Genomic DNA, 13,412 nt, shown 5'->3' on the forward strand with positions numbered 1-13,412 from the left:
TTTGCGGTGAAGGTCTTGTTGCTCAGCCATGACCTCCTTGCCAATTTGGATACAATAAAGGAACTGGAGGCCCCTCAACTGTCCTCGGGTCCAGTATTGGACCACTTCGACCGGATATCCCCAGCCAATGTGGGCAGACTCCTCCGAGCTGGAAAGCCCACCACCTGTCCTCCCGACCCATGCCCGTCTTGGCTGATTAGAGCGTGTGCAGATAAGGTGTGGGCCCTCCTGGGGGATATCATCAATTTGTCCCTTGGCACGGGGACATTCCCAGGGGAACTGAAGGAGGCAGTGGTACGCCCACTCTTAAAGAAAACATCATTAGATCCTTTATATCTATCCAATTAGAATCTTCCGTTCCTGGGTAAGGTGATTGAGAGAGCGGTTGCTGAACAGCTTGGTGGGTTTCTGGATGAAACATCGGCTCTCGGTCCATTCCAGTCCAGCTTCCGCGCTGGTCATGGGACCGAGACGGCTCTAGTTGCCCTAACAGATGATCTTCGTAGAAAGCTGGATCGAGGCGGGTCGGGGCTGCTGATTCTTCTAGATCTGTCAGCAGCTTTCGACATGGTCGATCACGAACTCCTGGACCACCGCCTTGCCGACGTGGGGATCCAGGGCACAGTCCTTCAATGGCTGTGCTCGTTTCTCTCTGGTTGGGGACAGAGGGTGGCGCTTGGGGGGGAATTGTCATCACACCACTCCTTGGTGTGTGGAGTACCTCAGGGTGCGATACTCTCCCCGGTGCTTTTCAACATCTTTATGCGCCCCCTCGCCCAGCTTGTCCGGAGTTTTGGGCTGGGTTGCCATCAGTATGCCGATGACACCCAACTCTATCTGTTGATGGATGGCCATCCTGACTCGGCCCTAGACACACTGGCCAGATGTTTGGAAGCTGTGGCTGGATGGTTACGTGGGAGCCGGTTGAAGCTAAATCCTTTGAAGACAGAGGTCCTGTGGCTGGGGCGGGACGATATGGGATTGGGGGGGCAACTCCCATCTCTTGCGGGGGCGCAATTAGTGCCAGCACCGTCCGTTAAGAGTTTGGGTGTAATCTTCGACACCTCCCTTTCCATGGAGGCGCAGATTGCAGCTATAACAAAGGTGGCATTTTTCCATCTTACCTCTCTCGCCCTGACCTAGCCACTGTGATCCACGCGACGGTCACCTCCAGACTGGATTATTGTAACACGCTCTACATGGGGCTGCCCTTGAGACTGACCCAGAAACTCCAGCGGGTGCAGAATGCTGCAGCGAGACTCCTTATGGGATCTTCGCTGCAAGATCACATTCACCCGGTGCTATACCAGCTGCACTGGCTCCCGGTGGAGTACAGAATCAGGTTTAAGGTGCTGGTTTTAACCTTTAAAGCCCTATACGGCCTAGGACCCTTGTACCTATGGGACCGTCTCTCCTGGTATGCCCCACAGAGAAACTTACGGTCTTCAAATAAAAACATCTTGAAGGTCCCAGGCTACAGAGAAGTTAGGCTGGCCTTAACTAGAGCCAGGGCTTTTTCGGCTGTGGCTCCGATCTGGTGGAACACTCTGTCACAGGACACTAGGGCCCTGCGGGACTTGACATCTTTCCGCAGGGCCTGCAAGACAGAGCTGTTCCACCAGGCCTTTGGCCAGGGCACAGCCTGACTCCCTCCCTCGGCAATCTTCGCGGCGCTCTGGCCCAATGGTTGCCAGTGGTTTGATTTGAATTAATTTTATAATGAATGATTTTAGAGTGTTGTTTGTGCTGTACTTTTTGTACTGTTTTATTGTTAAAATAAAAAAAAATTCCTTCCAGTAGCACCTTAAAGACCAACTAAGTTAGTTCTTGGTATGAGCTTTCGTGTGCATGCACACTTCTTCAGATGTTTTATTGTTGTTAGCCGCCCTGAGCCCGGCTTCTGCTGGGGAGGGCGGGATATAAATAAAAAAAATTATTATTATTATTATAGATTAAAAAACTTTACAGTTATAAAACAGGGGTGGGGACATTCTAAATGTAAAAGAACAGTATACATTCAATAAAAAGGGGGTTTGAGCAGAAAACAAAAATGCTTCAATTGCCAGAGGCCAAGGTAAAAAGGTGCATCTTAACTCAAAAGCTGTATAATGGAGACAGATACTCAACACACTTTGGCAGAGGGGAAGTTCCACAATTTAGATGGAAATTTAGGTGCAAATCTTCATGCAGATTTTTAAAATCCCTACTTGAACGCTTGCACTTAAATGCATATTTCCCGAAAGCTTTCTCTCACAAAAATAAGCATTCCTAAAAAACTTTTTTTGAGCTGACAAGCTCACCCCAAGCTTCAGAGAAGTGTAAAATCAAGAGGGTAAGCTGTAAGGTTCTTATCTGCATTTTAGTTCAGGAAGTGCAGAACAAGTCAGGTCATATCAGAATTCACAAAGATCAAAATCCTCAAGCGTCGTCCCTGGCGGTAAAACAGATCGTCCTCCAAGTACATGAGCAAACAACATCAACCCAATGTCTGAAGGACAGGAAGGTTAGCAGCCTCTGAGGATGTTCCAGGATGTTAGCATTATGGGGAATGAATGACCTGTCGCCTTCTGCCTAATCTCAGAAGGTGGGGAGAGGCATCCTTAGAATGATCTCTGAAGCAGATCTTATAATATGGCCGAGCTTCTGTGGGAGAAGGCAATTCCTCCGATAGCTCCTGGCCCTAGGTTTCTGGAGACGGTTGTACCCAGATAATGGTTCACGTTATTTTGCTCTTTATGGAGAGATCCACACAAAGAGTTAATCACTCCATTATTTCTGTCTCAGCTGGGGTACCCAGCTAATTATTACAATGACTTTTCTCCTTGCAGATCAATATAAGCTGCTGACAGCAGGAAGAAGAAAAAACCTGCAAAATTCATAGCAACCTCCATTAAAATAAGGGCTGCCAAAGTGCCCAGAGTTTTAAATTGTATCATTTTAAAATTCTAATTGATTTTAGTAATTTTACCCACTCAGTAGTGTTTATACTTGTATATATTTCTATTGTGCTTAGATCTGGAAGCAAATGACTGGTGTCTCAGTTGAGTTCGGTAATTTTCCCTGCTTAGTTGTTCACATATGTGTGCATTTTATGTTTTGTGCAGATTGCAAAGGCCAGTGGCTGAAACAAATAAATACCTATTTATTTATTTAGAGTTTTATTCCATAGACAGCACTTCGACTTCTTTGCAGAAGCAAACAGTAAACCAGTAAAGACCTCTTGATTGGATTGGCTCTCGATGCAGTAGAGTACGGCAAAGATCAGTAATATCACAAAGATGCAATCTTATGCTCACCTATCTGGAGGTAAATCCCACTGAATGAAGTTCAAATGACATCTACAAGAGGGTCCTTAGGACTGATCCTCTTGCATGATGCAAGTTTAAGCCTACTTACTTGGAAAGAAGTTCCAGTAAAATCAGTATGACTTATTCCCAAGCACAGAGGCTTACAATCTGGTTGCAAAAGGCATTCTGGAAACTGCACACTGACTATGAAACACATTGGGGTATTATTATTATTATTATTATTATTATTATTATTATTATTATTATTGCTTTTCCCCACTGTGACTCAATGGGCATCCATCTAGTCCCATTGAAGTTAATGGACCGGACTAACTCAAGAGTCATTAATTTCAAGAAGTCTACTCTAAGTGGGACTTAGTCAAATACCATTCTGTGTAACAGCAGAAATGTGCCATGCATAAAGTTTAGTTCTTCCAATAGTTTAAAGAAGCAAATGGCAGCAAGTGTCGATTTTAGACTCTTGTAAATTACCTCTCTTGCTTATAAGTTTTTGTCCTTTCACCTCCCCGATGGAATTATTTTGATAAAACTTCTGCTTCTCCTTTGAATCTTCAAAGCTGACGAAAGACCGGGAAGCTGTGTATATCACAAGTTCTGACAGCAACATGGCGACTTTAACCTTATGAGTCTGTGAATAAAAAGTTAAAAAGCATTACAGCCTTGCAAAGTGAGAAATATGATGTGATTCTCTCCTGGGGCTTTTGTATAACTGAATAGCTAAGATGCCCTGTTCATTGAACACCAACCATCAGTTAATAGTCACTGAGACAGGCAACATGGCTGCTGCTTTTGCAAAAATCTGGTGTGCTGGAGGTTAAGGATCGAAGAATCTATCAATTTCAGTTCTCTTCTTTCTCATTTTCCCAGTCTTAAATTTTGTTCTCCACATTTTTACAAGCTATTTGCGATAAAAAAACACCTCTGATTAATACATTTTGTGTATATCTTTGACATGCACATTTTTACAAGCAATTTGCACTAATGTGATGCATTTTAATGTTGTTTTCACTGCTGCACACATCTTTCCCTCAATATATGCACATTTCCCTCAATATCTGCATTTTAGTACACAATGTTTGATTAGAAAACTGCACAGCAGAAATCAGAGAAGTGTGTATTTCAAAGGATAGCTGGGTTTCTGTTCATGTTTTGGTTCAAGAAGGGTGAATTAGCTACTTTCTCACTGAAATGCAAACAAAATCTAATTCCTCCCCTACCTCTAACTGAAGGTATATTTACCTTCTTGTCCTTCTTATCCTTTTTGGGTGCTGACGGCAATCGAGCAGCAGGCTTCTTGATCAACTGTGCTTTAGGGTCTTCATCAACAAGGTCATCCTCTGACTCCATGACCTCCTCGAGCTCTGCTATTTGGCCCAGGCACCTCTGGCCCTTGCGTTGCAGGGTTTCTTCCAGAGTTCCGATTTTCTTATTTTTTATCAAGATTTTGAATTTCAGTTGCTGCGGGAAGAAATTTGAGGGCCCTCAGCACAGTAAACCACACAACTGTACAGGAACAAAAACCATTTTTGTTCAGATGTCCACTCTGGGGAAACATTATGCAAACCAGACCAGCAGACACCATGGAAAGGAAACCATGGCTATCCACTCCACTCCTCTTTCAAACCCCAGAAGCCGTTCATTTGTTCACATCCAAGTCATTGACCAACATTATGTCATGGAGATTTGACTTGCATGTAGGGATTAGCTTTTGGGCTAATGAAAAGGAAACCGTGGTTATCCATTCCACCCCTTCCTGAAAATTAAAGAAAGAAGCTGCGCTATGACCACTGCTTGAGGTGAGCCCCACCATTGAGACTTGTTGGATAAATTCTCCTTCTCCTAGAGACAGTGGCGTAGCGTGGGTTCTCAGCACCCGGGGCAAGGCAAGTAATTTGCGCCCCCTAACCCGTGGATTTTAGCACTCGAGTCTCTTCCACGCCCCCCCCCCCGATGTTGCGCCAGGTGCGGCAGGCCCCCCCTGCACCCCCCACGCTACGCCACTGCTCCCACCACAAGTCTTCAGGACAGCCATCCGAAGGCTGGCGCGGGGAGAAGGTCTCTCTGCCCCACCGCCAGGCTTCGGAGCAGCCTTCCGCTTAATTGCCAGCAAGCAATTAGCAGGCTCGCTCCACCTCCTCCTCCTCCCGGCTTTGCTGCTGCTGCTGCGCGGCTCTTTTCCTCCACCGACGGCGCGCTGCGCCTTGGAGAGGTTCCCGCTTCCTCGAGGGGGGCCGGCCAAACGCGCCCCCCCAAATGTTGCGCCCGGTGCGGCCGGCACCCCTGGCACCCCCCACGCTACGCCACTGCCTAGAGAAGCCTGGTGGCATTTCTCCACCCACAATCTGAGTGCAATTTTGAGAAGCATATAGCTCTAGGAACAATTCAGCAAGCAAGGGAGCCATAGTTATGAGTGAATTTACACAAGTATGTTCCTTTCTTCAGGACTGCTGCACCATGCATGTGTGAAGAAACTCAGGCAGCACAACTCAAGTGTTGCACACCAACACTGCATGTAGCCTCATGTTGTCATCTCAAGGACAATGTGTTGTTCCTGAGATATCGGCATGGCTTGTCTATAGCTTGGAATGTCTCACATCTGACTATTTGTTTTATCTGGAAAACAATTATATTTCAATTTGTTTGAAGAAGGGGGTGGGCAATGTGTAGCCTATACAGGAAGCAGTCTATCAATCCATGCAACACTGCCTCCTCTGCCCTCTCATACTTGCAATATTTATATCCTTCCAAGAAGCTAAAGATGGCATAAGTGGTTCTTCCCCTTCCCCATTTTTATCCTCACAACTACCCTGCGAATTAGGCTAGGCTGGGAAATTGTGACCATCACAACCCCATCCCTCATCTTCATGGCTAGGCGAGGATCTGACCCTGGGTCTCCTCAGTCTAATCCATGGTAGCTAACCTGAAACACCCCAGATGTTGATAAACCCCAATCACTAGACATGCTGGCTGGGACTGATGGGAGCTGCAGTCTTCCAACATCTGGAGGGCCATGGCTTCCCAATCCCTTGTCTAACCACTGTACCACACTACTTCATTTCACTCACAGTTTTAAAGGCTCTGGGATGAGCTATGGTGAGAGGAGAGGTGGAAGTGGAAGAATGGGCTGGAACAAGAGTGATATTGATCACAAGCTCTATGAGCACCATATGATTTCCCCCTGCCCAATCTCATTTTTTATGATGAAGATATTCCAAACTCCAAATAATCCTTATGCTGCAAATGTGCACAACAGTTGCAGAGCTTGCGCACAAACACACACAAACTGACACACACCAAAACACCCCAACACACCATCTTTTACAATAATGATGATAATAATAATAATAATAATAATAATAATAATAATAATAATAATGTTGGGTTGGGAGGGGAGGGGATGTTACCTCTGGAGAGGGTAGTTCAGATGGCATGCTATCATCCAGAGTTGAAGTACAGAGAGTATCCCTGAGAATGTCTAGCAAATGGCCAGCCATCTTCTCCTGTTGTGGAGCGCTGCAGTGATTCTCCAAAGATAGTGTAAGGGGATAATCTGATGCCTGAAAATTTAACATAAAGACTGTTGGTATCCCTCCCCTTTTCGAAACTGAGGAAGTCCATTAACAGAAGAATCCAAACCTCAACCCACGTAGAGCTCGAGGGTAGTTGAACGTGTCATGGGCATCCCACCACCCAGAACTGCCTGGCTATTTTGGCCTCTACCGGTGGGGAGAATGCACAACTGGCATAGGAAAAGTGTGGGTGGAAGGAAGCTACTACTGGCAACGGTCAGTGTAAACCCTAAACGGGGTGTTTCAGGGTAAGTTAGGAGCAGATCTGACCTAGCCAAGGATCCTCTAGATCAGCCTTTCTCAACTTGTGGGTCCCCAGATGTTGTTGAACTACAACTCCCATCACCCCTAGCTAGCAAGGTCAGAGCTCAGGGATGATGGGAGTTGTAGTCCAACAACATCTGGGGACCCACAGGTTGAGAATCACTGCTCTAGATACTAAGCCATCGGCATCTTGTTGCTACTTCAGCCTTTCTTCAACACTGCCGTTGCCACTGGTGGTGCAAGCAGCAGGAATACAGCTGCACTGTCCCACTGCTGCTCACCAGGGGTAAGGATTGCTCCCTGAATCACTTTTGTGAGGGGAAAATACATGCTCAGTTGCAGATAATGATCAGGAGCAAAGTTGAACTATAGAATTTGCTCCCACAGGAGGCAGTGATGGCCACCAACCTTCAGAAGAAGGTTAGACCAATTCATGGAGGAAAGGTCTATCAATGGCTAGTAGTCATGATAGCAATGCTTCTGGAAACCAGTTACTGGAAACCACTGGAAGGGAGAGTGCTTATGTGCTTGAATCCTGCTCATGGGTTTCCCACAGGCACCTGGTTGGCCACTGTGAGAACAAGATGCTGGACTCGGTGGTTCAGCAGGTTCTTCTTATCTTCTTATGTTCTTAGGAGGATTCCAAGGGCTACTTTAGGCATGACCAAGAGCTCATCCATGCCCATCTGGGATTTGCGACTCTGTTTTAAAACCACAGAGCCTAGGACTTGCCAATCAGAAGGTTGGCGGTTCGAATCCCCGCGACAGGGTGAGCTCCCATTGCTTGGTCCCTGCTCCTGCCAACCTAGCAGTTCAAAAGCACATTAAAGTGCAAGTAGATAAATAGGTACCACTCCGGCGGGAAAGTAAACGGTGTTTCCGTGTGCTGCTCTGGTTCACCAGAAGCGGCTAAGTCAGGGGTCAGCAACCCGCGGCTCCGGAGCCGCATGTGGCTCTTTTACACCTTTGCCGCGGCTCCGGGGCAGATACTAGCGAGGGGAGGAGGCGCATTGTGCGCCCCGACACTCCCCACTGTGGCGGGCACTGTACTGGCTGTGACATCGCATGGGGGCGGTGCGTGTGTTAGTCACGCACCGTCCCGACGTCACCTTCCCGCCCACTGTCAGATGGGAGGGCAGCGGCGCGCATGTTTGCGGCTCCCAGTGTTTTTTTTCTTTGGAAACGGGTCCAAGTGGCTCTTTTTGTCTTAAAGGTTGCAGACCCCTGGGCTAAGTCATGCTGGCCACATGACCCGGAAGCTGTACACCAGCTCCCTTGGCCAATAAAGCAAGATGAGTGCCGCAACCCCAGAGTCGGTCATGACTGGACCTAATGGTCAGGGGTCCCTTTACCTTTACCTTTACCTTTACCTTTCTTTTCAAATGCCTGCAGCTGCCACATATTAGGAAATGGTTTTTACAAAAAATGGGGATTGTTGATAGCAGAAAGAACATAACAGTGGAATGCTGGGCTGCTTTGCTCCTGAATTTCAAGGATGGTTTCTTGGAGAGATGCTCCCCAGTTTTGGAATGTGAATTTGATCTCTGGTGACTTTGACACTATGAAAGTGGGAATTGGCTGTGTTTGAACTGGGTGCTTGATGTAATATTGCTTTAATAAATGTTGGTGAACAACTTAGTTTTCTTTCACAACTGAGAAATCTTCAGATAAGCAAATAAACAAACAGCAGTCACACAAATGTGGCCAAAATTGTTACGAGGAGCAGCCATTCTTGAAACATAGCAAGGTTTTCCTCACTGCACAGCAACTGTGCTGTTCTGCCCACAGTAATTTTCACAAAGGAATTACAGTGGTACCTTGGTTTAAGAACAGCTTAGTTTATGAACAACTTGGATTAAGAATGCTGCAAACCCAGAAGTAGGTGTTTTGGTTTGTGATATTTGCCTTGGAAGCAGAACATGTTCCGCTTCCTGTTGAGTGTGTTCCATTTGTAAACTGAGTCCCCCCTGCTATGGGAAAGCACGCCTTGGCTTAAGAATGCTTTGGTTTAAAAACGGACTGGATAGATTAAGTTCGTAAACAAGGTACCACGTATTTTTGTATCTGTTATCCAGCCCTGCCATGTGTCCCAGGCTCACATCTAAGATCTGTTTTATGCTTTCTGTAGGTCAGCTGACAGCATCGTATAAGGCTCTCATAGGTCAGCAGATCACCCACCCTCAGAGTCATCTGATACTGCTGTGGGAGAAGTAGGTACCCTGTGAACATTTTTCAGAGCTTTTGACCAACTACATGCACCTACCTCAAAGGCATGCTTGTGGACCACATCGATGACATTCTTGAAGGTAATTTTGCTCGTCAAGGTATGTCCATGATAAACCACAGGCTCATTATTTGGACCATCCCAACAATCAATTTCTACACAGCGGCATCCCTTCTTCAGGGAACTTTAAATTGAAAAAGAAAGAAAGAAAGAAAGAAAGAAAGAAAGAAAGAAAGAAAGAAAGAAAGAAAGAAAGAAAGAAAGAAGAAAATAAAAAGAACTGCGTCCCATTCATCAGCACTCATATTGCTTTCTGCTTTCCAAATAGTGCTTGTTTAGCTATGGAGTTGTACTCTGCTAGAAGCTCAGATAGGGTATCACACATTTTGATGATCTGCAGTTTTTAAGAAAACAGATCTTCTCCGAAGCAGTTTGCACTGCCATAGAGATATCAAAATATTTGAAAGCCACAATCTTATTTACAGTTCTAAATTGGACCTACCCTTGGCCATCACTCTGTGTATTCAGATAGAGGTATAACTCTGTCCTTTTATCTCTGTGCTGGAAGTCCCTATTTACCTAACATTGACAATTTCAACCAATTCAATTTAACACCAAAAATAACATCGAAGGTCATGTTGTGACTGTACCTACATCTGAGTTATAGGCTAAGATGTAACTCTTTATTTAGTCATCATATTGCTCTACCCATATCCTGCCTTTCATCCAAGGAGCTCGAAGGCAGTTTAGGGGAATCCCATTCGATCTTCACAACAGTCCTGTGAGGTAGGATTGTGACTTATCCAAAGACACAAAATAAGCAAGGATTTGGATGCAAAAACTCATTGGGCAGCATGATAGTCCAAAGTCCCCAAAGTCTTGAGAGGACCATAATTTGTCATTGCAAGACCCAGATGATATTTTGGGACATTTAGGATCCTGGGAGGCAATTTCTGAAGAATTATTCCTGCTTATGAAATCCACAAGCTTCAGATGACTCTGAATTCCAAACTCTGGCTGTGTAAAAACCTTTCAGGAGCAGGAACTGGGTGCACCATCTACCTCTTGACTGGAGGTTTCCTTGCAACTGTGAAGGGCTAACTGAATAATGGACTTGGATTGCCATTCTTAAATCTGTGGACTCAATTCTGAGTTACCAATCCTGCTAAAGCAATGTGAGCTAAGGGAACCTTCTCCTGCAAGCTGTGGTGTCCCAACCACCCTTTCTTCCAAGGCAACCTTGCTGCAACATAGGTGGATGGGGAGAGAGACAAGGACCGGGCACAATTATTGCCTGGGACAAATCACATGGTTTTGCCAATGGTGCCAAAGTGATCTGCCATGATGCCACGGGTACTCATGATAAAAAGCCATGGGATTTGTGATTGCCACTCACAATACAAAATGCTAGCACCAAAAGGATTGGCAAATGGAGGAACAGAAAGGCCACCAGCCAGCATTGAAACAACATTGCGCACAATGTTTCCACACGTTTGGCCATAGGGCACACTGCATGCACTGGATGGGATGCCAAAGGGGGTTCAGAAGAGTCCCAAAGTTCAGAAAGCACTAAATCAGAACAAAAGAATAATTCTGCCATTGTCCTATACAGCTGCAAATAAAACATTTTAAGTGTGTTTTAAAAGCAATATACAATGTGACATTAGATGGTGATGGCCAGCCTTATGGAAAATGCAATGTATTTTTAAATTCCTTTTTTTATTTAAAATAAAGCATTTTCGAAGCAGTTTTTATATGTATCTATATTCCACCCCTATTTCCGTTCTAGCTCAGCCACAGGCTTGCTTCCAATGAAGTCATTATTGCACTAGCAGGATGATGTCCATACATGCAATGGAACTTTCCTCCTTTGCACCCCCTCAATCCCACCAACTCTCCAGGGCAGATTTGTTGGGGGGAGTAACAGATGTTCCATTGCCTGAGCAGAAATCATTCAATGAGCGCAATAATACAACCCATAGGTATTTTTCCAAGTTATTTTTTCTTCAACGGCTGCAAACATTTGTGTTTATTTTAAATATGGAGAAAGAACACCATTAGGAAACACAACACACTTCTGCACAGTTTTGTTACTCCACGCCCTATTGGCCTCACCTCTCCCCTGCCCTACCCCACAAATAAATGTACATACTTGGCGTAGCCCCACAGGTGACTTGGCCCTACAAGCTGGTCTTGTATCAGGTAGGTATTGTGTGACGATGATATAAAGTAGTCACACAATGGGAAGTTCATATCTTGGTAAACCGTCCTGTGCTTTTGTTTAAAGATGCTGCACTCTTCTGAAAGCATGTACCGTATAAAGCCTTCGAAGGTCATCTCCCTTTGGCTTCTTGCTAAAGTGGGAACATTAAAGGGGGGTGTTAAAATTAAAATTGCTCAGATACCTCCACCGTGTTGTTGTTTTTTAATGCTGGAATTAAACAGAGGTCGGAAATACTCACACTACGAATGTGTGCCCCTGAATTTCACCTGGTGCTTGGCTATGATCTGAAGCTGAACATGCATAATAAGAAGCTGAATGCTTATGCATGCCTTTATTTAATGACACAACAATCACCAGAAGCTAACGTAATGTGCACAAGCCAGGAACCAGACCTTAGCCATGTTAGTTCTTGGGCTTAGTCATAATACGCTCTGCTATCATGGCATTCATTCTAGGGGAACCCGGTGGTTCGTCCAGAAGCACATCAGAAGATGAGGAGATCAGTCATAGCAGATCAGCGGCTCTGCCCCACTTGAAAAATGTTTTGATCACCTTGACTAATCTTGCACTGCTAAGCCACAAGGAAGCACTTGGTACATTTGAGCGTAGTGGTTCCCAGTTGCTTATCAATACCAGTAGCAAAAAGAATATTTGATTTGACTCAGGTTTAAGATTTGTATCGGTACATGCAGGTCAATGGAGAGCCTAATTTCAACACACTGCCTTTAGATGGGCAGCAGATAGCTTTTCCTACATTAAAGAAACTAATACTAAGCATGGGGAAGTCTCTGATCAGGAACACAGCATGCAGGAAAGAGAAGTTTAGCCCTTCTCACCCGATGAAAATCTTTGGCCTGCCGATTAGTCCAGTTGTCCCAATGGGAGCTTTTTCTAACCTCTGGGGCAAGATGAGGGTCCATTTCTGTGAGGATCACAGCTGGGAAGGCAAGGGTTAAGCCTACCCTCTCTCTCCACTCTGCAGTCTTAATTAAAATCTCTCCCTCCCCTCCTAGCACAGAGTGTTAAAATAATACTAAATGCAGATGAATTTGCACACCGTGCACTTAACGTTATGAGAAGTTAAGCCCCACCCACCCACCCAGTGTAATGGCACATGGGATTCAAGCTCCACCCCTTGAGCTGCCATTTTGCATGTGGCTCAGGTAGGTTCAAGTCAAAACCAGAGCAGATTCCCCGACAGAAGTCTGTTCATTCCTGTTCCAGGGTGCTTCCACACAGATTGACCGTGTGCTTAGAGATAGACCCATATGTCAAGTTCAGTTTCTTTCACTTTCTCATTCTATCAGTCTTAAGCTCAAAACTCCACATTTCCACATCAGTTTGCAATTTTATCTTAGTTTTTTTAAAAAAGGAAAATTCACCAGCCTTTTAATGCATATTTTTCCTAACATACACATTTGCAATTTTGCCTAACGTACGCATTTTTGCAAAGCCATTTCCCCGAACGTAACACATATTTGTATGTTATATTTTGCTAATATGCGCATTTTCATGCGCGTGTTATCCAAGTGTATGTATTATTATTATTTTTTACACATTACATGGCTGGAGAAGTGCATCGCAAAAATCAGAAAGTGTGAATTTTGAAGGATGTTCTGGTTTGTGTGTTGTTTTAGAAAGTTTGTTATTAGGTATATTTAAATGCAAACTGAATCAAATTTATCCCACATCTCTAGATGTGACTCTACTGGTCTGACCTCAGCACCAAGAATGAACTGATAAACATGCTGCAATATGCCCCAGAATCCTCCACAAACAAGGATTAGCCAATTCTGTTTCTAATACATGAAGTGGTTCCTTGG

General features: G+C 44.9%; 1 protein-coding gene across 1 annotated transcript in view; it reads right to left on the reverse strand.

Annotated features, from left to right (window-relative positions):
• The window catches only part of LOC309541276 (1-phosphatidylinositol 4,5-bisphosphate phosphodiesterase zeta-1-like), a 47,053-nt gene that overhangs the window by 19,089 nt on the left and 14,552 nt on the right, over positions 1-13,412 (reverse strand). Inside the window, exons 4-8 of the mRNA XM_082238937.1 lie at positions 11,518-11,719; positions 9,405-9,549; positions 6,713-6,865; positions 4,548-4,766; positions 3,780-3,936 (exon numbers count right to left, since the gene is read on the reverse strand). Coding sequence (XP_082095063.1) covers positions 3,780-3,936; positions 4,548-4,766; positions 6,713-6,865; positions 9,405-9,549; positions 11,518-11,719 — 876 coding nt within the window. The remainder of the gene's footprint in view (positions 1-3,779; positions 3,937-4,547; positions 4,767-6,712; positions 6,866-9,404; positions 9,550-11,517; positions 11,720-13,412) is intronic.

This window comes from Podarcis vaucheri (genome assembly GCF_965113315.1).
Source record: "Podarcis vaucheri genome assembly, chromosome: 10".
Taxonomy (NCBI): Eukaryota; Metazoa; Chordata; class Lepidosauria; order Squamata; family Lacertidae; genus Podarcis; species Podarcis vaucheri.